The sequence below is a fragment of the Pelodiscus sinensis genome, chromosome 8 (genome assembly GCF_052426305.1).
Source record: "Pelodiscus sinensis isolate ZL-2025 chromosome 8, ASM5242630v1, whole genome shotgun sequence".
Taxonomy (NCBI): domain Eukaryota; kingdom Metazoa; phylum Chordata; order Testudines; family Trionychidae; genus Pelodiscus; species Pelodiscus sinensis.
This window is the reverse complement of record NC_143059.1, coordinates 20,559,879-20,585,520: the sequence shown is the minus strand read 5'-3', so window position 1 is coordinate 20,585,520 and position 25,642 is coordinate 20,559,879. Positions and strand designations below refer to the sequence as shown.

The 25,642-nt window shown below is 42.4% G+C and overlaps 2 protein-coding genes across 3 annotated transcripts in view; both read right to left on the bottom strand.

Annotated features, from left to right (window-relative positions):
• Positions 1–14,104: 14,104 nt before the first annotated feature.
• LOC142830470 (general transcription factor II-I repeat domain-containing protein 2A-like) lies at positions 14,105–15,780 on the bottom strand. Its single transcript, XM_075935625.2, has 2 exons — positions 14,770–15,780; positions 14,105–14,140 (listed from the first exon to the last, which is right to left on the bottom strand). The coding sequence occupies exons 1-2, from the start codon at positions 15,778–15,780 to the stop codon at positions 14,105–14,107; spliced, it is 1,047 nt and encodes a 348-aa protein (XP_075791740.2).
• A 5,110-nt stretch (positions 15,781–20,890) lies between these two features.
• Positions 20,891–25,642, bottom strand: part of BICC1 (BicC family RNA binding protein 1) — a 242,065-nt gene continuing 237,313 nt past the window's right edge. For both annotated transcript variants that reach the window (XM_075934848.2, XM_075934849.2), the window contains one exon: positions 20,891–23,645. In XM_075934848.2, coding sequence (XP_075790963.1) covers positions 23,515–23,645 — 131 coding nt within the window. In that variant the 3' untranslated portion in view covers positions 20,891–23,514. The remainder of the gene's footprint in view (positions 23,646–25,642) is intronic.

The following is a 25,642-nucleotide window of genomic DNA, read 5'->3' as shown; positions in this document are numbered from 1 at the left end:
GGGCTGGGCCGGGCTGGGCAGTGCATGTACCGTGCACCCTGGGGGCGGGCCCTGGGCTGCGCTCCAGTGACCGTGGCCGGCCAACGCATGCGCCATGCGCCCTGGGAGGGTGGGCAAAAGGGCTCGGGCCGTCCCTGGGAACAAGCATTAGCTCTAGATGATCCCTGACAATTTTTATCTAAATTGCTCTTAAATATCTCCAGTGATGGAGATTTCACAACCTCCCTAGGCAACTTATTCCAGTGTTTAACCACCCTGATAGTTAGGAAGTTTTTCCTAATATCCAACCCAAACCTCCCTTGGTGCAATTTAAGCCCATTGCTTCTTATCTTATCATCAGAGGCCAAGGAGAACAATTTTTCTCCTTCTTCCTTGTAATATCCTTTTAGGTACTTGAAAACTGCCATCATGTGTCCTCTTGGTGTTCTCTTTTCTAAACTAAAGAAGCCCAATTATTTTAGTCTTCCCTCAGAGCTCATGTTTTCTTTAATCATTTTTGTTGCTCTTCTTTGGACCTTCTCCAATTTCTCCACATTTTTCTTGAAATGTGGTGCCCAGAACTGGACACAATACTCCAATTGAGGCCTAATCAGCGTAGAGTAAAATGGAAGAATGACTCCTCATGTCTTGCTCACAAAAACTCCTGTTAATACATCTCAGAATCATATTTCCTTTTTTTGCAACAGTGTCACGCTATTGACTCGTATTTATCTTGTGGTCCATTATGACCTTTCTGCAGTACTCCTTCCTAGACTGTCACTTCCCATTCTGTATGTGTGAAACTGATTGTTCCTTCCTAAGTGGAGTACTTTGCATTTGTCCTTATTAAACTTCAATCTATTTACCTTAGACCATTTCTCTAATTTGTCCAGATAATTTTGAATCATATCCTCCAAAGCACTTGCAACCCCTCCCAACTTGTTATCATCTGCAAACTTTATAAGTGTACTCTCTATGCCATCATCTAAATTCTGAACAGAACTGGTCCCAAAATTGACCCCTGAGGAACCCCACTTGTTATGCCCTTCCAGCATGACAGTGAATCATTAATATCAACTCTCTGAGAACAGTTATGCACCCACCTTATAGTAGCTACATCTAGGTTGCTTTTCCCTAGTTTATTGATAAGAAGGTCATGTGAGACTGTATCAATTGCTTTACTAAAGTCTATGTATACCACATCTATCGCTTTCCCCATATCCAAAGGATTTGTTATTCTATCAGAGAAAAGTTATCAAATTGGTTTGACATGATTTGTTGTTTATAAATCGATGCTGGCTGTTACTTATCACCTTTTTATCCTCCTGATGTTTGAGGATGAATTCCGTAATTATTTTTGGTCCATTATCTTTCCTGGCATAGAAATTAAGCTGGCTGGTCTGTAGTTTCCAGTGTTGTTCCTATTTCTCTTTTTACAGATGGGCAGTATATTTGCCCTTTTCCAGTCTTCTGAATTCCATGACTTTTCAAAGATGATAGCTAAATGCTCAGATACCTTCTCTATCAGCTCCTTGAGTATTCTAGGATGCATTTCAACAGGCTCTGGTGACCTGAAGACATCTAACATTTCTAAGTAATTTTTAACTTGTTCTTTTCCAATTTTAACATCTAAACTTACCCTATTTCCACTAGCATTCATATGTCAGGCACCCAGTCGTGACCAACCTTGGTGAAAACCGAAACACAAAACTCATTAATCAACTCTGCCATTTCCACATTTTCTGTTATTGTGTCTGTTTATTGTTATTGCTTCACTGAGCAATGGACTTACCCTGTCCTTGGTTGTCTTCTTGCTTCTACTATATTTGTAGAATGTTTTCATAGAACATATAAAAGTCTTGGCTTGGTTTTTAAGTCTTGGCTTGAGAAAACCCTGGGTGGGTTGATTTAATTGGAATTGGTTCTACTTTGGGCAAGGGGCTAGAAGAGAACTCAGGAAGTCATCAAATCCAGCCCCCTGCCCAAAGCAGGACCAATCCCAATTAAATCAACCCACCCAGGGCTTTGTCAAGCTAAGACTTAAAAACCTCTAGGGATGGAGATTCCACCACCTCCCTCAGTAACCCATTCCAGTGCTGCACCACCCTCCTAGTAAAATAGTTTTTTGTCATATCCAACCTAGACCTCTCCCATTGTAACGTGAGACCATTGCTCCTTGTTCTGCCATCTGTCACTACTGAGAACATCCTCTCTCCGTCCTCTTTGGAACCTCCCTTCAGGAAGTTGAAGGCTGCTATCAAATCCCCCCTCACTCTTCTCTTCTGCAGACTAAATAAGCCCAAATCCCTCAGCCTCTCCTCATAGGTCATGTGCTCCAGCCCCCTAAACATTTTGGTTGCCCTCCATTGGACTCTCTTCAATGCGTCCACATCCTTTCTGTAGTGGGGGGACCAGAACTGGACACAGTACTCCAGATGTGGCCTCACCAGTGTTGAGTAAGGGGAAAGATCACTTCTCTAGATCTGCTAGCAACACTCCTCCTAATGCAATGTAATATGCCATTAGCCTTCTTGGCTACAAGGGCACACTGTTGACTCATATCCAGCTTCTCATCCACTGTAATCCCCAGGTCCTTTTCTGCAGAACTGCAACTCAGCCAGTCGTTCCCCAGCCTGTAACAGTGCTTGGGATACTTTCATCCCAAGTGCAGGACTCTACACTTATCCTTGTTGAACCTCATCAGATTCCTTTTGGCCCAATCCTCTTATCTGTCTAGGTCACGCTGGATCCTATACTTGCCCTCCAACCTATCTACCTCTCCCGAGTTTAGTGTCATCTGCAAACTTGCTGAGGGTGCAATCTATCCCCTCATCCAGGTCAGTAATAAATATGTTGTACCAAATCAGCCCTAGCACCGATCTTTGGGGCACTCTGCTAGAAACCGACCACCAACCTGACATCCAGCCGTTGATCATTACCTGTTGGGTCTGACAGTCTAGCCAGCTTTCTATCCATCTGATAGTCCATTTATCCAATCCATACTTCCTTAACCTGGTGGCAAGAATATTGGTTAAAAAAAAAAAAGCTGTCATGTAGCACGTTAAAGACTAACAATATGGTTTATTAGGTGATGAGCTTTCGTGGGGCAAACCCACTTCTTCGGATCATATTCTGAAAGTGAATTGGCATGACCATTATATAATAGAGGGATACAATGAAAAAATTAAAATTACTCACTTACAAATCAGCTACATAGAACAGAAGGTTGGGGTGAGGGGACAAGGAAGAGACAAGGAAGGAGGAAATTGCTTATTTTAAGAGTCAATTAAGTGGCTAATCTGGAGTTATTACATATATCAAAAGGTGGGGAGGCTGTCTTTGTAGTGTGTAAGGTAATTATCGTCTATGTATAAGGCCCATTTGCAACGTGTTGCATTTTAGCATAAATAAAAGTTCTGAAGTCTCCCTCTATTAAAGTCTCTTTGGTGTTAAAGTCTCTTTGCAGTAAGACACGTGTTGTAGTAAAATGTTTTAATCAAACTGGCCATTCCCTTAAAGACCTGACAACATGCATCTTAGCACAATGAGACTTTAATACCAGATTACAGAGGATCTGGGTAGAGGCATCCATGGTCAGGTGGTCTGTGTGGCTACAGGTGCAGGTGGAGGAGATAGAAGCAGTGCTGGCGCAGGTGATACAGGTCTTTCTAACCATATTTGAACTCCCTCTTACAAACAAAGACTCAAACAATCCCATCTGACACAGTAACTGAAATAACTGAAATCACCTGAAACAGTCAAGCAAACTCACTCACCCCAAAGCTGGTACTTTCATCTGGTCCATTCAGTGGGGAGATCTCTTTTGCTCCCTCTCAAACTTCCCTGTCAACGATCCCATATCCACTTTGATCCCCCTGGTAACAATGCTTATGTGGTGCCAGGATCTGGACTGATGCCTGTAGACCTCCTAGATCAGGAAGATTGATTGGCCAGAGATTGGTGCCCAGATAACGAAGACCATAAGCATTGGTGGGCTGAGTCGTCTCTGGGTAGCCAAGGACCAATTGCGGTGTGTCCTACAGGAGCCCTGGGTTTCTGCCCATGCTTACCAGGGCTAGGATGAATGTCACTGAGTCCTCCCTCCCTCACCCAGAATGGGGGAATGGAAGGGCATTTGGGTAATGTGCCTCCCATTATCTGAAACCTGAAGATTCTGTGTTGGGGAGTTCTTGTGAGACTCTATCTTAGAAGGGGACCAGGGCTGCTAGGATGATGATGCCCATGCCAGACCCAACATGGGCTTGTCCCTTGGATTGTGCTACTGCTGCCTGAACAGGTGCTACTGGCATTGGCAAGGCCAAGATGCCCTACGCTGCATGAAAGCTGCTGCTGTCTGCTGGAGATGGTTTCTGCATGTGCCAGAGGTTTTTATTGCTACTCACTGTCACTGGATCAGGAGGAGAAAGGCTTGTCTGCTCTGCCTGAGCTAACCGCTGGTTCCTGGAAGAGGTTGTTGAGCTGCCTGCCAAAGGTCTGGGCTCTCCCCCATCTTCTTCTTGTGAGATGTCAGGGAGTGCCCCTGCACCAATGTCTTTATCTTGCATGCTGAGGACTGCAAGGGGGAACAGTGCTGACCTGACGAAGGCACTGATTGAGTGCCCAGCACCAAAGTCACAGCACTTAAGGTCGAGGTAGTGTAAACTCCATTAGGAGTACCCTGAGGTGAGTCTGTTTTTCTTTCCTCAAAGCCTGAATGACTTGCAAATGTGGCACTTATCACTGATGGGCTCCTCTCCTAAGCACCTCAGGCAGCTGTTATGCAGGTCACTTACTGACATAGGGCACTTGCATTCTAAACATGGTGTCAAACATTCAAACTGGGGCATACTTCATCCCTAAGTTAAGTCCCATGCAGGACACTACCTAACTTAGGGTATGTCTACACTACAGCGCTAATTCGAACTAACGCATCTAGAACTAAAAACTAGTTCGAATTAGCGTTTTGCTAATTTGAACTAGCGCGTCCACATTAAGTGGACCCTGAACCGGGGTTAAGGATGGCCGGAAGCAGTGCCGGCAGGGCATCAGAGGAGGACTTAGAGCATGGAGATGCTGTCTCAGGCTAGCCGAGGGCTGTGCTTAAAGGGTCCCGACCCCCACCCCGGACAGACAGTTCTCAGGGGTGCCCCGCTTGCAAAGCAGTCCTGGCTTGGAGTGCCCTGAGTGACCACACTGGGCACATCACAGCACTCGGCCATCAAACCGGCTGCACTTGCCGCAGGCTGCCATCTGGGGAGAGGGGGAAATTGGGGGGCTGCAGGAGAGGTTCCACCCCCAGAAGCCCACAGAGCCAGCCAAGTCCTCCCCATCGGGGGCTCGTGCCCCATTCCTCCCTCACCTCCTTCCACTTACCCTTCCCTAGCCCCTCTACTTGATGTACAAAATAAAGATAACGTGTCTTCCAAAATGAAATATGTCTTTATTGAACAAAACTGGGGGAGACTAGGAAAAGGAGGTGGGAGAGGGGAAGAGAGAGGCTGGGAGAGGGGAGGGCAACTAAAATGATCAGGGGTTGGGAACAGGTCCCATATGAAGAGAAGCTAAAGAGACTGGGACATTTCAGCTTAGAAAAGAGGAGGCAGAGGGAGGACAGGATAGAGGTCTCTAAACGCAGGAATTGGGTGGAGATGGTGCATTCAGAAAAGTTCTTCGTTAGTTCCCATAAAGAAGGACTAGAGGACACCAAAGGAAAGGAATGGGTAGCAGGCTTCAAACTAATAACCGAAAGTTGTTCTTCACAAAGCAAAGAGTCAACCTGTGGAACTCCTTGCTGCAGGAGGCTGTGAAGGCTAGAACTGGAACAGAGTTTAAAGGGAAGTGAGATAAAGTCATGGAGGTTGGGTCCATGGAGTGCTATTAGCCAGGGGGTAGGAGTGGTGTCACTGCCCAAGGTTTGTGGAAGGCTGGAGAGGGATGGCACGAGACAAATGGCTTGGTCACTGTCTTCGGTCCATCCCCTCCAAGGTCGCTAGGGTTGGCCACTGTCGGCAGACAGGCTACTGGGCTAGATGGACCTTTGGTCTGACCCAGGACAGCCATTGTAAGCTCAGGGCTCAGAGTCAGGGGTCTCAGTGGACCCCCTTGATTCTCTTGCACACCTGCTCCTGGGTGGCCAGGCTGGCAGCTATCCTGCCCAAGCCAGCCACTTTCCTGTGCCTAGTGCGGAGATCGTGGACGAGGTCCACGATGTCCGCACTAGCCCAGGCGGGTGCCCACCTCTTGCGGTCCCGGGCAAGCTCCCGGTAGCCACCAGCCTGGTCCCGGGAAGAGGGGGAGGGCTGGGGGGCATCGGGTGGATGGCTCGATCTGTGCCAGGTGCAGGGTCTGCTGGCTGGGTGCTGGCAGGCTTGCAACTGGCACGGGCACCGTAGCCAGCCCGTGCCCCTTTAAGGGCTCCGGGGCCAGGAGGGGGGCAGTAGAGTTTCCCTGGTGTTGGCTAGAGTGGCCACCAGGGAAACCTGGGGAGGGCTAGCCTCCCACTAGTTCGAATTAAGGGGCTACACACCCCTTAATTCGAACTAGCTAGTTCGAACTAGGCTTAATCCTCGTAAAATGAGGTTTTCCTAGTTCGAACTAAGCGCTCCGTTAGTTCGAATTAAATTCGAACTAACGGAGCGCTAGTGTAGCGCCTATGAAAGTTAGTTCGAACTAACGGATGTTAGTTCGAACTAACTTTGTAGTGTAGACATACCCTGAGTTCTCTCAGGAGTGTGTGTGAGTATTATCTATACCCGTGGTCACCAACCAGTAGATCGCGAGCTACCGGTAGATCTCAGGGGCTCTAAGAGTAGCTCTTGAGCCCTCTCTGAACTGCGCGCCTGCACAGTACATTTACATTAGATTTCCTCGTTTGAGGAGCAGCTACTCACCAAGCAACAACACAGGTGAGTAGCTGCAAGGAATGGTAGGAGCTGGGAGGTCGGGAGGGCTGAAACACCCCAGCCAGCTGACTGTGGCTTCAGCTGAAAGAGGCTGCCCCGCGCTCCAGCTGATCAGTAGCTTCTCCTCTGCGCCTGCCCATGTGGAGGTGAAACCTAATTTACTCTAGACATTTGAAAATGTATTATTTGTCAGATAGTGAAGGCATTCTTGAGGAGGTCCCAATGTACTGTTCTGTAGTACTCACTTTCACTTGTCCTGTTTCCATCTTATTTTGCTTTCATACATTCATGTGCTACTTTTAGCAGGCTTTAGTATGCATATGGAGATTAAGCAGAATATCTTTAATATTAGTCTTCATTATTTCTGCTCGTCAATTATAGATTTTTTAACATCTGTACAATTTCTTATTGAATACTTGCTAAAATTATTGAACAATGAGTACAGCAATTAGCTCTCAGGTAATAGGTAATAAACTTCCCTTTCCCTGTAGGTTCTACATTGCCCATGCATGTGTCATTTTCTGTTTTCATTCCTAGCTAGTTTCCATTTTAGCATTTTTCCTTTGCCCACTAAAAAGTCAAATGCAGCCCCCTCCAAACCTTCCTTCTTTCAGACTACTAATTTCATGCCTTTTATAATAGCATACATGTCTAATAGTCTAAATTAAATCATATGTTTCTTGGATTATTAATTATCAGTAACAATGTTTTCCTTAATATTCATCATGTATTGTTACAAACAGCAAGTGTTCAGCCTTTATATAACTGCTTCTTTATTATGTTCCGCCTTTTCGTCTGTTAGTTTCCATGAAATTTCAAGCATTCTTCACAAGCTATTTATCTTTCTTGATGTTTTGATTGAACAACATCTGGGATTGTTATGTACATCTCTGCATAGTGAATAGTCCAACCCCTACAGACTTGAGTGGGAAAACTGTTGACATAGGAATGGTTTTTAACTAACATAAAATTCTACTACTGTGTATCACACAAACAGTGCTCAGTGCAAAATTTGCTATTGAAGGTAGTTCTTCTCTACTTTGGCTCACGATGATTTTGGGTAATTACTTTTTGTTTGTTTATTAGCTAACTCAAATTCTAAGATACTTTATTCACTTTATTTCCTTAAATGGAATTTCAATAATTCCGCAGAATTTTAAAAACACTTCCTCTTAGACTACTTTGAAAGGATAACATGAAAAGCTAGACAATTTGCAGTCAAATACCCTATTTTTTCAAATTCGTGAATATTCACAATTATAAAATCTCTTTAAAATAATGAAATGGTTGTATTCATATCTTTTATAGTAGCAGCCCATTTTCCAAAGCACTTCACAAATCAGAACAAGTAAAGTAAGGTGAGCTAAAGATGTGCCTTTAAGCTGGATTCACAGACCAACAAGGACTCTCAATAGGATATTACCGTATTTTCCGGCGTATAAGACGACCCCCTAATTTTCTAGTTAAAACATAGGTTTTCGCCTATACTCGCCGTATAAGACTACCCCCCCCCTTAAAAGGCCAACCAGCAGCGCCCCGGCTGCTCTGCCCTAGGGTCCACAACAAAAGCCTGGTCTGCTGGGGGGGGGGGGCGCACTAGCTGCGCCCCCCCCCTCCCAGCAGACCAGGGACACGGGGAGCAAAGCCGCAGCGGCAGCAGGGTGCCGCGCTTCTGAGGCTTTGCTCTGGTAAAGCCTCAGAGGCGCGGGACCCCGCCGCTGCTGCAGCTTTGCTCCCGGTGCCCCTGGTCTGTTGGGGACCGTCTCCAGCAGACCAGGAACACTGGGAGCAAAGCCGCAGCTGCAGCGGGGTCCCGCGCCTCCCCGGCTTTGCCAGAGCAAAGCCTCAGAGGTGCGGGACCCCTCCGCCTCCCCGGCTTTGCTCCCGGTGCCCCTGGTCTGCTGGAGACGGTCCCCAGCAGACTAGGGGCACTGGGAGCAAAGCCGCAGCAGCGGTGGGGTGCCGCGCCTCTGAGGCTTTGCCAGAGCAAAGCCTCAGAAGCGCGGCACCCCGCTGCCGCTTCGGCTTTGCTCCCGGTGCCCCTGGTCTGCTGAGGACCGTCTCCAGCAGACCAGGGACACCGGGAGCAAAGCCTCTGAGGACGCCGGCAGTGGGACAGCCGCGGCGCGTCTGGGCTGTCCCGCTGCCAGCTTCCCCCGAGGCTTTGCAAAGCCACGGAGGGGCTCGGGCAGCGGGGCTGCCCCGCTGCCGGGGCCCCTCCGCGGCTTTGCTCTGCGTCTTCCTGGTCTGCAGACCAGGGAGACAAGGAGCAGCTTTTCTCGCCCCCGAGTACACAAGGTCCCACAGTCCGTGTCCTCCGGGGCGAGAAAAGCCCCGTTCGTACCTGCAAGTCGGGGACTGCCTGTATGTTTATACCTGGCATATGAGACGACCCCTGATTTTGGGGGGATGTTTTTTAGTATAAAAAGTCATCTTATACGCCGGAAAATATGGTACATTTGTTCTGGGCTCATCTTTTTAGAAAGCCCTATTTGCCTGAAAGCTACAATTAATTTTCTTCCCAGTACTGTACATTTACTGCAATTGTAAACATTTACCATCTAATAAAATGAACTATAATGAAATGAAAATAGCAAGTAAAGCTTACTTTCTTACTTTTTCTGCCTTTCAATACCTTATTTATTTTCAAAGGGGGAGGAAAGACCTCTTCTAATTAAGAATAGTCGAATCCTCTTATGATTGGCGTATCACAGAGGAAACAAATGTGACAAAAGACTGTCATTTTGGTGTAATTTGATTTGTAATACACACTTTCCTTGACATCCTCCCCACCATGAAAAAATCCCAAACCTCTAATTCACACCACAAATTCAAAAAAGCTTCAGGAAATAAATCCTGCAATACGTTCTATCACATCACACACACAAGAAAAGCACTTCTTCCTACACTGAACTGAGGAAGCATGTTCCTGACATGAAGATTCTCCATTGATTTCTCTGCTGCTTTACCCCATAGATGTTAAAGCTGAGAATTAATAGCTGGAGTTTGTGAGCTGCTCTCCCAAGCTGGCCTGGGACACATGGGTGTTCACCAGAGGCTAACAGCAATTATTGATTACATTGTAATCAATCATTACAATGCGAAACACAGATTACCTGAGTGACCTCAGGGAAGTAATCATCTATACCGTGCTTCATATCCCCAGATGGGATCTGAGGATTAATATCCACTAATGCCTGGAAGAGTTCAGATACAACTAACAGGCTGGTTGTGGGTTATTTTGCTTCTATACAATTATTTATTCTCTTTTGTATGGGTACCAGAACATGATTTCATAAACAAAGTAGTGCTACAATAAAGAATAAAAATAGAGGTTCAGCCCTAAGCAAATTCTCATAATAAATATATCAAATCCCCCATTAAAGAGAATATCAAATAGAAATGGCATGGGTTAACATTGCAGTGGCGAAAACTTCAGTGGGAATTTGACCAGAGATTTACAAAATTAATTTGATGTAGAATTGTCCTGCCATATCACTCTATAGTTCACCAACTTGATTGCAAAGAAAATTTTCTGTACAGGCAGTCCCCGGGTTACATCAATCCGATTTACGTCGGATCCCTAGTTACAAACGGAGGGGGTGCAGCTAGTGCGGGGTGCCTCTCCCACTGTCGCCACCTCTGGCGGCATGGGGGGCACTTCCCCCCAGCAGACCAGGGAGACGCGGAGTGGCTTTTCTCGCCTCGGAGGATGCGGGTCTGCTGGGGGGAACAAGACACCAGCCAAAAGGGGGCACCCCAGAGCGGAAAAATTAATTTCCTAGGGAACAGCAGGAGCAGCAGGCAGTGAGACCCATTGTGTTACAGTCCCCACCTTGGGAGCAACAGCTCTTTCCCTCTTCAGCACTAGAGCTGCAAGTATCTTGTTAGCGTCACGTGAAATTAACAAGTCCCTTCCAGCCTGGCAGAGGTGAAGCTGAAAAATTACCCAGTGGTTTGGGTGGGCAAGAATGGGGAGGAGCAGGACAGAAGGGAAGAGGGGATAAGCCCCAACCCCACACCCTGGCTGGAGCAGAGCAGGGTAAGCCCCGAGGGGATGGGTCTGGTTGCAAAGTGGGTGAGTGGACAATGAGGTCCCACCTGTGGCTAAACTCCTGTTCCCAACACAGAATTTTTGTTTAAAATTAATCATGTGGGTAAATTCATACACACACTTCACAGGAAGGGATTTCCATTTTCTGCTCAGCAGAATACAACAGCAGCTTTGATTGTATCAATATTTCACTGTGCTCTCCAATGACTATTGATTACACTTAATACCCATTTCACTGAACAATCTGTAGCAAATTCTATTTGGAACAGTAATATGCATTGAATAAACTTTTTTTAGTTATAAAAAACAAAGATTCTGACTATTAAATGAATAACTGGGATCTTTCAGGTACCCCAAAAGGAAGATTTGGATATAGCATGAAACACTGAAACTTATGATCAATTTTTAATTAAAATATCGACCAAAAAAACATTCATGTCAAAACAGTATATGTTTTTCTTAGAATAAAGTAGTTGTATGAGAATCAGGGTCTTTTCCACCTAACTCCAGCTCCCAGTCCCGTCCCCCAAATATGTACCAGTTCCGACTTACATACAAATTCAACTTAAAAGCAAACCTATAGTCCCTATCTTGTACGTAACCCGGGGACTGCCTGTATATAAAAAGCCTGTCTACACAGGTGCCAATTATCAGAGGCACCATACATAAAATAAAAGTTAAGCACAAAACCTTAAAATAATATTTTCAAATTATGGAAAACATAAAGGAAATGTATATAGTTTGAGGTCCTTGTGCACAGTGAACTTTGAACACTAAGCATCTATACAACTGTTCAAAATTTAATAGCCAGAAGCTTGGCAAGAAAATATATCAGATGAAAAGTACATTATAGAACAAATCCTGGTGCCACTGAAGCATATGGCAAAACTCCCAAAAACTTCAGAGGGGAAAAGACTTGATCCAAATTGCACATGTGAAAGATCTCCCTAATGTACATCTAAAGAAATTAAGAGTTTGTCTATACAGGGTCTCTCGGGAAAATAAATCAAATTATCTAAGGCTAGGTCTAGACTCTGATGTTTTTGCAGAAAAAGCTACACAAAATGCGCTCTGCATTTTGCTTAGCTTTTTCCACTTTTTTTTTCGGAAGACTGGGTCAAATGGCAGAACAGCCTCCTCTTTCGGCAGAGCCCTTATGCCTCATGAAACCATAAGCAGAAGAGCAAACTTGGACGTGGTGGAGTTTTTGCAAGCTATCTCTGGTATCCCGCAAAAAAAATGTAGTTTAGATAATAGCCTTATGTGTCATTTGGAAGTTTAACAGTAGTAAACCTATATGGGACACACTCATTCAGAAGTGAAGTGGCCTTAATTTTATTTAACCATAACTGATTCACTTGGATAAAGTTGGTTTTGATTTTGAATTCACTTCAAATTCATACAGTTAAATTGGATTAATTTTCCAGAGCAGCCCCATGTAGAAAAACAAATGATGTACTTCCCCTTAAACACATTTACTGTACATCAATGCAGGATTAGTGCGACCACTTATAGTAGCATCAATTATTAAATCCATGAATGATTGGTGAATATTCATTACCTAAAAAATACAATAGCATTATGCCAATAGGTGCATACCTAAGAAAACATAATAAGAATGGTCAAATTAGGTCAGATTAGTCCATTTATCCCAGTGTTCTGTCTCCAAAAAGTAGCCAATGTCAGGTGCTTCAGAGGGAAGGAACAGAACAGATAATCCAGATGGATCCGAGTGACCTATCCCATTGCCCATTCCCAGTTTCTAGCAAACAGAGCCTGCAGACACTTCAGAGCATGGTTTTGAATCCTTGCAAATCTTGGCTAATAGCCATTGATGGATCTATGCTCCAAGAAACTATCTGGTTCTTTCTGGGCCCTGCTATAGTCTTGGCTTTCACAACATTGTCTGGCAAAGTGTTCCATAGGTTGACAGCGTGTTGTGTAAAGAAATACTTCCTTTTTATTTTAAACCCACTGCCTATTAATTTCATTGGGTGACCCCTAATTCTTGTGTAATAAAGAGTAAACACATTCGTATTAATTTTCTCCACACTAGTCATAATTCTATAGACTTCTATCATACCTCTTCTTAGTAGTCTTTTTTCCAAACTGAAAAGTCCCAGTTTTATTAATCTCTCCCCATATAGAAGCTGGTAATTTTTGTTGCCCTTTTTTGTATCTTTCCATCTTCCATTATCTTTTGGGAGATGGAGTAACCAGATTTACATTCAGTACTCAAGATATGGACATAGCATGGATTTATGGCGAGGCAATATGATATTTTTGTCTTATCTGTCCATTTGCTAATGATTTCCAACATTGCTTGCTTGCCTCCTACTGCACATTAAGTAGATGTTTTCAGAGATCTGTCCACTGTAAGATCTATCTTGAATGGTAACAGCTAATTGTGTACTCTGGTTGTGGTAACCAATACAGCAGTACACAGATAATCCAAGAAGTTTTTGGAAAATGTTGGGGATAACTTCCTAGTACAAGTGCTGAAGAAACCAAACAGCGATCATGTGCAGCTTGATGTGCTGCTCAAACACAGGCAGGAATTAGTAGGGGAAGTAGATTTGGGTGGCAACCTGGGCAGCAGTGATCATGAGATGGTTGACTGCAGGATTCTGACCAAAGGAAGGAAGGGGAGCAGCAAAATACATACCTTGGACTTCAGAAAGGTAGGTTTTGACTTTCTCAGGGAACTGATGGGCAGGATCCCCTAGGATGCTAACATGAGGGAGATAGGAGTCTAGGAGAGCAGGCTGTATTTTAAAGAAGTTTTTTGAACACACAAGAACAAACCATTCCAATGAGCAGTAAGAAAGGCAAATAAATTAGGCAACCAACTTGGCTTAGCAGTGAAATCCTTGGTGAGCCTAAACACAAAAAGGAAGCATATAAGAAGTGGAAACTTGGACAAGTGACATGGGAGGAGTATAAATATAGGTTCTACAGCAGTGGTCCCCAACCTTTTTGTGTCCAATAGCACATTCATGTTTTCCGAAGAGTGTGGCGGGCGCCAACAATTTTTCAAGGCTTATTTTGTATTTGTACATTAAATAATACGGAAAACATAATATTTAATATTACATAATATATGAATCCATAAGATAAAGGTAATTTTACATGTAAAAGGTATTAATTAAATTATTCGGCCATTACTCTTTCACCGTACCATGTGAATTTGCTCTTTGTTATCTACCTGTAAGAGAAATTAAAGAATTTTTACAAAATAAATATCATAAACAGTTTTTATCTTATTTAAAAAAAGTAAAACATTGTTGAACTGTTGGTCCAGATATATTTATTATTCTTACTTTAACATAGATAGCCAGTTATGGTTAATTAAAAAATATTCTCTGTATTGTCACTTGTATCTGGCTTTCAATAAACAAACAAATATGAAAAACAGTTAAACACAAATTAATCATACGCGCTCATCAGCACCTAATGGAAAATAGTGAAAAAAAAACCACGGTAATTTATGTGGTTTTTCTAATAAAGTCAGTGTGATTTTTGGCACTGCATTTCTTCAGCCAATTTTTCGTAGTTGGGTAAGTAGGATGATATTCCTGTTCGTAAGCAATCATCAAGATGAGCATCTGTAAGCCTAGATCTATACTTTGATTTTATGAAGTTCATTGTTGAAAACAGAACTTCGCATAGATAAGTAGAACCAAAATAAGATTTTATTTTGTATGCTACATTTTTTAAGGCAGGAAACTTTTTTTGGTCAACCAGATTCCAAAACTTTTCATCTGTTGCACAGGATTTTAGAACAATATCATTTTGAAGGTCCAAAATCTCCAGTTCCACTTCTTCTGTTCTTACTTGAATGAGACTCGCAATTGATGTAGCCATGTCTGTTACCTCTATTTGGGAAGTAAACGGATTCACAAGAAAGGCAACTACAGGCTCAATGATGGTGAAATGTTGAAATCTCTTTTCAAATTGTTCCAGAAGTGTTTGAATATGGATAACAAATGGTGATGGGTTAAAATCACTGTCACATACCATTTTCTTCATGCTTGGGAAATGTACAAGAGACTTTGTCTTCATATGTGACATCCACAAGATCAGTTTTGCTTTGAATGATTTTACAGAACCTATCATTTGAGCCACATGTTTGTCTTTTCCCTGGAGCTCAAGATTTAAAATGTTCAATTTGTCAGTTATGTCAGCAAGAAAAGCCAAGTCCATTAACCAGCTGGAGTCTTCTAGTTGCTCGAAGTTCTGATTTGTGGACTTCAGAAATTCTTTGATCTCTTCAAGAAGGCTTAAAAAACGTGCAAGAACTTTACCTTTGCTCAGCCATCGTACTTCTGCATGCAAGATAAGATCAGATTGTTTATCATCAATATCTTCCAACAGGGCCTTAAAAAGTCGGTGTTGCAAAGGTTTCGCTCGAATAGAGTTAATTATTTTAATAACGACATTCATGACATGTTGAAAAGAAAGAACTTTGATGCACAAAGCTTCTTGGTGGATAATGCAATGATAAGACATAAATTTTGGAAAGGATTCATCCTTCTTGCAGAGTGCAATGAATCCATTGGTGCAGCCCATCATTGTTGGTGCCCCATCAGTGGTGATCGCAGACAGCTTGTGTAGTGGCATACTAATTGATGTTGCGTATGATTTGAATAAATTATAGATGTCCTCACCCTTTGTTCGCCCTTTCATAGGCAATACTTTTAGTAACTCTTCTTTTATGGTGAAGTCACTAAATACCATCCTCACCATAACTGCCAACTGCGCTGTATCTGATATATCTGTCGACTCATCGAACTGCAGTGAAAACCAGTCACATATTTCCAAGTCATCCTTTAGCTGAGTTTGCATGTTGCTTGAAATTGCATGTATCCTCCTCGTAACCGTGTTGTCTGATAACTGCAAGTCTTGTATTGCTGACGAAATCTCATGCTTGTTAGAAAATCCTTGAAACAGGCAATCAGCACCAGTCAAAAATGCTTCCTTCAACAATTCTCCATCTTGAAAGGGTTTTTTCTTCTTTGCGAGCAGATGAGCAATTTTAAAGGAAGCAATAGTAGCACTTTTAGACTTTACTACTTGTCTAGTGAAAACAGATTGCTGGGCAGATAGAAGAAAATTAATCAACTCAAATCAAACCTTTCTCAATTCAGATTTAGGTGGATGGCTAATGTCAAAAGAGCTGTGATTAGTTTGGAAATGGCGTTCAACATTATGTTTTTTTGGCGCTGCAACAGTACCACCGCACAATAAGCAAACACATTTCCCTTTATTGTCAATAAAACAATAGGTTTCTTTCCACTCTGCGTTGAAATAATATGTACGCTGTCTTTTATTTGAACCACTCATTTTGGGCAAAATGTTATAAAAATAATAAATCGCAAAGCACGATAAAACAGCAGTATCAGTAAGGGGCAGATGAAAGTTTTGCAGGGCCAGGGCATCACAGTTTCACGGGCTCCCCTTTGGAGAAAAATTAGAAAAAAGGCGTCAAATGTGAAATTGAAGGCTATTTTCATATTAAATGTGAATTGGGTACATTTGATAGAAACTTAATTTAGTTGGATAATTTTTATTTTAATTATATTGTAATTCATTTTTAAAAAATCTGCATTAATAAAAGGGGGGGGATGTCCAAATGCTGAGCAAAAAAAAGCACCCTCTCCCCCCCCCCCCCAAAAAAAAATCATGGCACCTTTAAATCTCACACTCCCTTCCACATGGCAGGGGAAGAATGTCCCAAGTGGCTTTCCAGATGAGAAACTGAAAATACCAGGTATTTTACTGGTGGGGAGGGAGTCAGGCCAGGGATTTGGATTACACTTGAGGGCAGGGGATTGGGGTGCAGGGTCTGGGAGGAGAGTTCTGTGGGTAAATTGTCAGAGTGGGAGTAGCTGGGGGGCTGGACACTTACCAGCCAGATACACGCTTCTCTCCTGTTTCTTCCACAGGAGCTACCTGGCCATGTGCTTGGGGATTGGTAGGTTCCCGCAGCTGCCATTATCCAGGTCCGGCCAATGGGCTTGTGCGGGGGGGGCGGAAGCGGCCATGAGGGTCCATCCCCTGCCGGCTCGCAGCTCCTGCACCACAAAGGGCCCCGCCACGGCTGTTTTGTAGGTGAGGGGAGGGGGACTGTTGCTGCCTCACGGCCGGACTGGGGTTTGCTCCAGCTGCTGAAGCACCTGCGCGGACTGCCTGCTGTGGTGGGGGCAGGGCTCGAGCCTCCGAAGTGCCGCGTCGGACCCTCTTGTGAGCCCCAGGCTGCTGACGCTGCTTTAAACAGGGGTGAATGTGCGTAATTTTAAAATGCTGGCGCGGGCGCACATAAATGCCCCCGCGGGCGCCATGGCGCCCGCGGGCACCATGTTGGGGACCACGGTTCTACAGGCATGTTAGCAATAAGAGGGTGGTCAGGGAAGGAGGAGGATCTTACTGGATGAGGGAGGTAACCTAGTGAGATGTGGGAAAAACTGAAGCACTTAATGCTTTTTTTGTCTCTCTCTTCACAGACAAGATCAGCTCCCAGACTGCTGCCATAGGCAGCACAGTATGGGAAGGAGGTGGGAAAATCTTGGTGGGGACAGAACAGGTTAAGAAGTATTTAGAAAAGCTGGACTAACATAAATCCATGGGGATGGATCTAATGCATCCAAGGGTGCTGAGGGAGTTGGCTGATGTGATTGCAGAACCATTGGCCATTATATTTGAAAACTCAAAGTGATCGGGGGAGGTTCTGGAGGATAGGAAAAAGGAAATGTAGTGCCCATTTTTAAAAGGGGGAAGAAAGACAATCTAGAGAACTACAGACCTCACCTCAGTGCCCAGAAAAATCAAGTAGGGGATCCTCTAGGAATCCATTTTGAAGCACTTGGAAAAGAGGAAAGTGATCGGGAATAGTCAACATGGATTCACCAAGGGCAAGTCATGCCCAACCAACCTGATTGCCTTCTATGGCAAGGTACCTGGCTCTGTGGATATGGGGAAGGTGGTGGACATGATATACCTTGACTTTAGCAAAGCTTTTGATACAGTTTTCCACAGTATTCTTGCCAGCAATTTAAGGAAGTATGGATTGGATAAATGGATTGTAAGGTGGATAGAAAAGCTGGTTAGCTTGTCGGGCTCAATGAGTAGAGATCAGCAGTTTGACATCTGGTTGGCAGTTGGCTTCAAGTAGAGTGCCCCAAGGGTCGATTCTAGGGCTGGTTTTGTTCAACATCTTTATTAATGACCTGGATAAGGGTATGGGCTCATACCCTCAGCAAGTTTGTGGATGACACTAAGCTTGGGGGAAGAGGTAGACATGCTGGAGGGTAGGGGTAGGGTTCAGAATGAGTTGGACAAATTGGAGGATTGGGCCAAAAGAAATCTGATGAGGTTCAAATAGCACAAGAGTCCTGCACTTGGAATGGAACAATCCCAAGTTGTTACAGGCTGGGGTCTGAATGGCTCTGCAGCAGTTTGGCAGAAAATGATCTGGGGATTACAGTGGATGAGAAGTTAGATATGAGTCAAGAGAGTGTCCTTGTATCCAAGAAGGCAAATGGTATATTAGGATGCATTAGAAGGAACACTGCCAGCAGATCTAGGGAAGCAATTATTCCCCTTTATTCAGCACTGGTGAGGCCACATCTGGAGTATTACATTCAATTCTGCACCACCACCACCCCTCCCCGTTACAAAAAGGATGTGGTCGTACTGGAGAAAGTCCAGCGGAGGACAACAAAAATTAGAGGGCTGGAGCACGTCTTATGAGGCGAGGATGAGGGATTTGGGCCTATTTAGTCTACAAAAGAAAAGAGTGGGGGGGGGGGGGGCATTTGCTATTGGCCTTTAGCTACCGGAAGAGAGGTTCCAAAGAGGATGGAGAGAGTGACAAATAATCATTGTATCTCAATAGTGACAAATGATAGTATGAAGAGCAATGGTCTCAGGCTGTAGTGGGGGAGGTCTTTGATTCTAACCCCCTGCTAAAAGCAGGACCAATCCCAACTAAATCATCCCAGCCAGGGCTTTGTGAGGCTGGGAGTTAAAAACCTCTAGGGATGGAAATTCCACCACCTCCGTAGGTAACCCATTCCAGTGCATCACCTCCCTGCTAGGGAAATAGTCTTTCATAATATCCAGCCTAGACCTCCCCCACTGTAATTTGAGACCATTGCTCCTCATTCATCATCTGCTACCACTGAGAACAGCCTCTCTCCATCTATTTTAGAAACCCCTTTCAGGTGTGCAGAAGATTCTGAACTACTAGCAACCCAAAGTGGGGTTTCATTCTGTAGATGAAGTTGGTTTTTATACATAGATTATTAAAATATATCAAAAATAATATTACCGTAATGCTGTTAATGTGTTCCATATGGCTAATTTCTCTTAATATAATTAAACAATTCAAAAGACGAGCAACCATAGTCAGGATAACAGCATAGTCAGTCATCTTTTCCATGCTAGTCAAATCTGAGTCAGGGTTTAGATGCATACTGCAGAAGAAGGCTATATTCCTCAGTCTGCAAGCCAGAAAGCTTGAGAGAGATACAATGATTATGTTTAGTGTCCCAAATAAACAATGATTACGCTGTTTACTAGGCCCATGTCCTGTCTTTTCTCCATTGTCAGGGATAGTACAAGGGCTACAATGCAGAAAATAAACAGTCCTGGTGACGAGACCTAAAATTGTTGGTGCCTGAAACTAAAACTATGACTCACATTAACTACGGAGAAGCCATTGCAACCTACTATGAACCGGACTGGAGATAACCCAATTCAGTTTCACAGTACTAATTACACAGATTGTAGTGTACAGACCCCTCTCCCATGCTTTATGAAATGGACTTGTGGACATGAACATACATGAATCAAAGTGCATTGAACAAATTATTTCATGTAACCCATCAGTCGTCATGTCACGATCTGCTGGTTCTGTTTATCTTATTTTGATGTAGGTATCATGTGTGTTTGTAAAATTAGACATATAGAGTGGGGAACACTTTGTGGATTTTAAATGTGTGAATGAGAGACATGGAGAGTGTTACCCTGGATGTCTTGGTGAACCACTGTTAAACTATCTCTTTTGTCCTTAAGTCTGATCAGGGATTGGTAGGGAGTGGCCTCAATTCCTTAACAAAAAGAATAGGGAAAGCAGAGGCCTTGGTATTTTGGCTGGGCTGCACCTGAAGAAAGGAGCTGAAGATTCCAGGGTGGGGAGACAGCCCTGGTTTGGAGGAGCAGCTGAAAAAGAGGTTTTAGGGTGAGTTTGAGTAAATTTGTACTGAGGCTTCAGTGTAGAATTAGCCAGGCGTTTTGTTTGTAATCTACTTTGTTCTGCCTGTTCTCATTTATTATCACTTGAATCCTACTACTTCTACTTAATAAAATCACTTTTATTTTCTATCAAACCCAGTGTAAGTAATTGTTACCGTGGGTGGGTAGGGTGGGAACCAATGTGCACATTCCCCCTTTCATTGCTCAAGGAGGCTTACTCTTATCTAATTCTTTGGGGTTTGATCCCATCTGGGGAATGGTGTCCCAGGAAGCTGAGCCCTATACTGTACTCTCCTTTGACCTGAAGTGGTTCAGTGTCTGTACTGCTTCTCGGTGGGGGCAGGGACCTCAGCTTGGGGCCTTGGCTGGGGGAGACCAGTGGAGCTGGCCCAGCAGGACTAGGCGGTGAGGAGCCCCAGAGAGAGGGAAGGTGAGTGGCAGTGGCCGTGTCAGCGTCCCAGGAGCCACCCCTATGACCGTACCCCCTCACAAGTACAGTCCTCAAAAGGATTCAGAATTAGTAGCAGAAGCCACTATTTATAATATAAAACAAGTTCTGGAACAATCAGTTATAGCTAATACAGTGGGGAAATACAAAAAGCAACTTATATTCCAATATAAGGAGAATAGCTTTTGTGTTTCCTTAACATGCAAGCACATCTAGATCTAAATAAAAATAATTTAAACTTACCAAGCAGAATACAGAGGGTTATATAAATTTATTTTTTCCATTTAACAAATGATTAGTTTTGAAAAAAATCCCATTTTTAATATTTTTAATTCCATATTTCATTTAAAAAAATCACTAAAAGGACAACCCACAAAAATACAATCTGTATCTGCTCTATATTTACAGATAACTGGTCACTATTAAGGCACAGATTTAAAACTAACATTTTAATCTAGCAATTCAAATATTTTGTGCATAACATAACACTGACAACACTGTATATTGCATTGTCATATTCCCTCCATGGAATTTAAAGAAGTGAGAAAAATGTTTTCCAGTGTGTGTTTTTTGTGTGCAGCCCCACTAAAAATAATGTTATTACAGGGAAATTCTTCACTTTGGTCTAGATGATATATGCACTGCTCAGCAAAAGACCACATCAACTTAATATTGTAAGACTTTCAGCTTTCTAATATAATACTGTAAAAATGCTTGTTACATATTTATGAAAAAAATGAAATCATATGACATGGAGTTTTTGCAGAAGCAAAGTGTTTAAACTTAAAATATTAATGTAGGCAAAGACTATAATAATATCTAAGTGGATCTGATAACATTTAATCTAATTTTAAATGTAAACAATCAAGTTTATAGAAGCCTTGATTTTCAAACCTAGGTCTTGCTCAACTTTAAACAAATAAGTAACCTCGTGTCAATGTGACTACTCACAAATATAAAAATAAGCAGAAGAGTAATTATTTCCATAGTTGTTTGATGAATTCAATCATGCCTGAATTACACATCACGTATCTGATATGTTCATAGACTTTGGGCATTTGAATGTATAATTTTGTTGCTTATAGCTTTGTGCTTGCAAACTGCATTGTCCTGCAATATTAAATACGGAGAGTTTGCTGCTATTTTATTTGCAGCGAAAGTTATTCCACTATACACCATTAAGTGGATATGGCTGAACCCCATACTGAGCAGTTAATTTTTGCTAATTGCAACAAGTCATTCTATTACTGCTTCATCGTCTATGTCTTCAAAGCAATTACCGCTTAACAATTCCCTTTTATGTGCAAATTTCTCAAACTGAGTTTTTCCTCATCTTACATGTATCCACAGAAAGTGTCGAAACTATTTCTTACCCCATTTTTGCATAAAAACCAACTACTGTAAATGATTATTCTAATGATTTCTGTTAAGAGCCCCTGACAGTGGTTTGTGTCCATCTTAAAAGCCTTGTACACTGAACATAAGTAACACTGTACAAGTCACAATATTTCTTTGGGGAATTCTTTTCAACAAATTAATGTTTGGAAACTTCATATTTCATTGCAGAAAAAGAGGCACTTAATCATTTCCTTCATTATATGAGAACCCTTCATCAAACCACAACAGAACACCCGAAAAGACACAGAAATAATATTCCAGATTTTTTGGACTTTCACAGTATGAGAATTCAATAGTTAGCGCTAGTCATTTATAACATGGACTCTTTGTTGACTATAACTTCTTTACCAGAAATAGTTCATCTTGGACTTTTAAGCACTTTCATAGCTGACGATCACAAATCTATATTAAACAAAAGTGATTATATTACAGCTGTTGCTTAATTGCTGCATGCATAGTCATGTAAGTAATATGCTTAACATAATACATGGCAACAGTGCTGTCTTGTCAAATTAGATTAGTTGTCTGTTTAATCAAACTGGTGGCCCAGAACTCTAGTTTGATGAATGCCTTTCATTTTCTACCATAAATTAGTAGTAGATCTCAGTTTAAACTGATGTATATTGTAGGTGTACAGAGTCTAAAAATAAAAGTTTTATATAAATAATACATGTCCTTTAGTGGCAGTATACTAAAATAGTCCTTTGCTTTGAAAGAACCATTAAAATCAGTTTTAGCATTATTGGTAGCAGTTAAATATGAAGACTGCAAAGGCTTAATATTGCAAGTTCAATTTTGGTCTTTCATTGAATCTGCTACAGTGAACTAGTTTCATAGTAAGCACCGCTAGGCTGCTTCATAAAAGGATAATAGGATTTGTCCACTTGCAAGCGGTTTGATTTTGGAACATGTTTGCATAAGCATTGATTCCTAATACCATTATAGAGAGGAGATTTGATTATTGCAGATCACCTGACAAAATTTGATTAGTGCCAATATAATATTTTGTATGGAACTGAAAGAAAATAATAATTTCCCACAGGATAAGAAAACAGAACATGTAAAGTGCAGAAAGACCTCAATAATTATTTTAAGCAGTACCAGAAAATTCCACCTTAATAAAGCCAAAAGTTATGCTCTATGGCATTCCAGCTCTTCATTTTCCCTTCATTCAATAAAGTAAAAAATCAGTGCATACAATATAGTTATAGATAATAAAATACTAAACGAAGAACCCTATATTATTCTTATTATTGCAAATGCTGTCCAATCTACAAGAGTAAAACATAATCCACATTTGGTGTTCTGAAAACTGACATACAAGTGTCTTCTTTTTTGGCACAAGTATTTGTGCAGACAAAATGCTTTGGTCCTTAATACTCAAACTCCCAAAGTGCAGAGGGTGGTATGCAGTGAAAGCTGTCCACAGGATTGGCAAGTCCATCTTTACAATCCACTTTGAGAGTCACATTTTAGTGCTACCAGCGACCACTGACACTAGCAATGTCCGAGTGATACTGACGTGGCAGTCTTCCACTAGCTCCACCTTCCAGGAATGAGGCACGTACATTTGATGGATCAAATAGCTTTCTTCGGTTTTTATTCAGTTCTATATGGAAAACAGCAGATTTGGATGTTAATATTGGGAAATGAAGGAGCAACACTATTCTAAATAATGCAATCTCATTACAGGTTGGACTTCCCTGGTCCAGCACCCTCAGGACCTGACTGATCACAGATGAAGGATTTTGCCAGACTAGGGGAGGTGATTTCTAGTCCTTGCCCTGCCCCCGTACCCTGCAATCCTAGCTGAACCACCAGCTCTACCCCACAGTCCAACTGAGCTGTGTGCCATCTCCTGGCCCACCTCCACAGCCCAGCTAAGCCACGTGCCAACTCCCACCCCACCACCCCAGAAACCCAGCTAAGCTGTGTGGCCCAGCTTCCTGGTTCCACTTCCCCCGCAGCCTAGTTGGGCCACGCATCACCCCGCCCTTTGCATTGCTCTGGGATCCTAGACCCCCCTCATCCCTTGCAGTGCGCAGGGATTCTCTGATCCTGGAATATCTGTGGTCCTGCTGGATCATGGATGTTGCCGGACCAGAGAGTTCCAGTTTATAGAGATACAACCTGTATTACATCAGGACTATACCATTGCAAATGGGGAGCCATAACTCTAAATGAAAACTGTAGACATTCATCAAGTTAATCAGAACACCAAGAATGCTGTGAAATTCTATAAAAAATTATGGTTCAGGATACATATAGGAAAATAATTGTCATAATTTGCTGCAGTTCTATATTCAATGATGGTGTCAAGCGAGCGCTTTAATGCAGAGATAGGCCATGTTTATTTCCAGACAGGTGAAGTTTGAAATTAATTCTCCTGAGGGGTTTCTAGGATTAAACAGCATGCCTAAAGAGATAATATTTTGCTGCAATCATTTGTATGCAAATTCTCAGCAAAAAGGAAAAGCCACAGCAAAAATGTAAAAAAAGTGATCCCAGCTGGAGTGCTTAAAAATCCCATGTAAAGCTTGTACATTTTTCACAAAAAGAAACATCATGTGAACATCCCATACTGAGCAGCACTGTGCACATTACATAATCTGAAGCAACAGAGTTTGCTGCATACTAACTATAAATAATTGAAATTGGAAAAGTTTATTTCCCCAAAGCACATTTACTATTTTTAACACATAGCAATGTTTTTATAATAAGGATCTGTTATCCTCCCATACTTAATGGTGTAAGGTCCATCACTGATATAAAGCACTTTTTGTAGTCCCTTGTTATACTTAACAAAAGCTCGATTACAGGTACAATCTTTTCTGACAGTGATTCCATCAGACTTTTGATTAATATGACTGTTCTTATGAAACCATTATTTATTTTTTAGGACATAATTTGAAATATATTCATGAATGACATCAACAAATTTAATAAATGTCATGCTCCATGAAATATTAGATGAAAACTTACAACCTCTGATGGAAAAAGATTTGCTGCAGGATATCTGGAATCTCAAGCATTACTCTATTCAAAATATGAAATAAAATCTTAAGTGATTCCAGCCCCTTGCTCATGTTCATGTTAATCATTGCTATTCTGTTGTGTATCTTCAGAAGTGGTACTTCGATTTTCATTTATTGTATTAAGATTTAAAACAGATTAACTACAGCTACTTGGAAAAAAAATTGGACAAACCATTTTTTTCACCAGAATTTGTCCATTTGTTGAAATGGAAATGTTTCATATAGCTAATTCAGCTGTAGTTCCAACTACCACCAGAATAGGCCTTTTATGCAGGTTTCAATGCATACCTGATTATTTGCCTGGCTCCTTAGCAGCGCAGAAGTCTTGACTCTCAATCTTGCAGCTACTCAGTAGGCCAGGCTCCCAAGATTCCGAGGTTCAGGAGAGTATGCCAGATGAAGTGTCTTGGAATCAGCACCTCCAAGTTCTTTTCCCTTTTGCAGGGAATTTTGAAAATTTTCTTTGAAATCCTTTGCAAAATGGAATTAACCATTCTCTGCACTGCTGTAATTTTAATAGTTCAGTACAGAACTACGTAGCTGGAATCTCACCTGATGTGTGGAACCTATG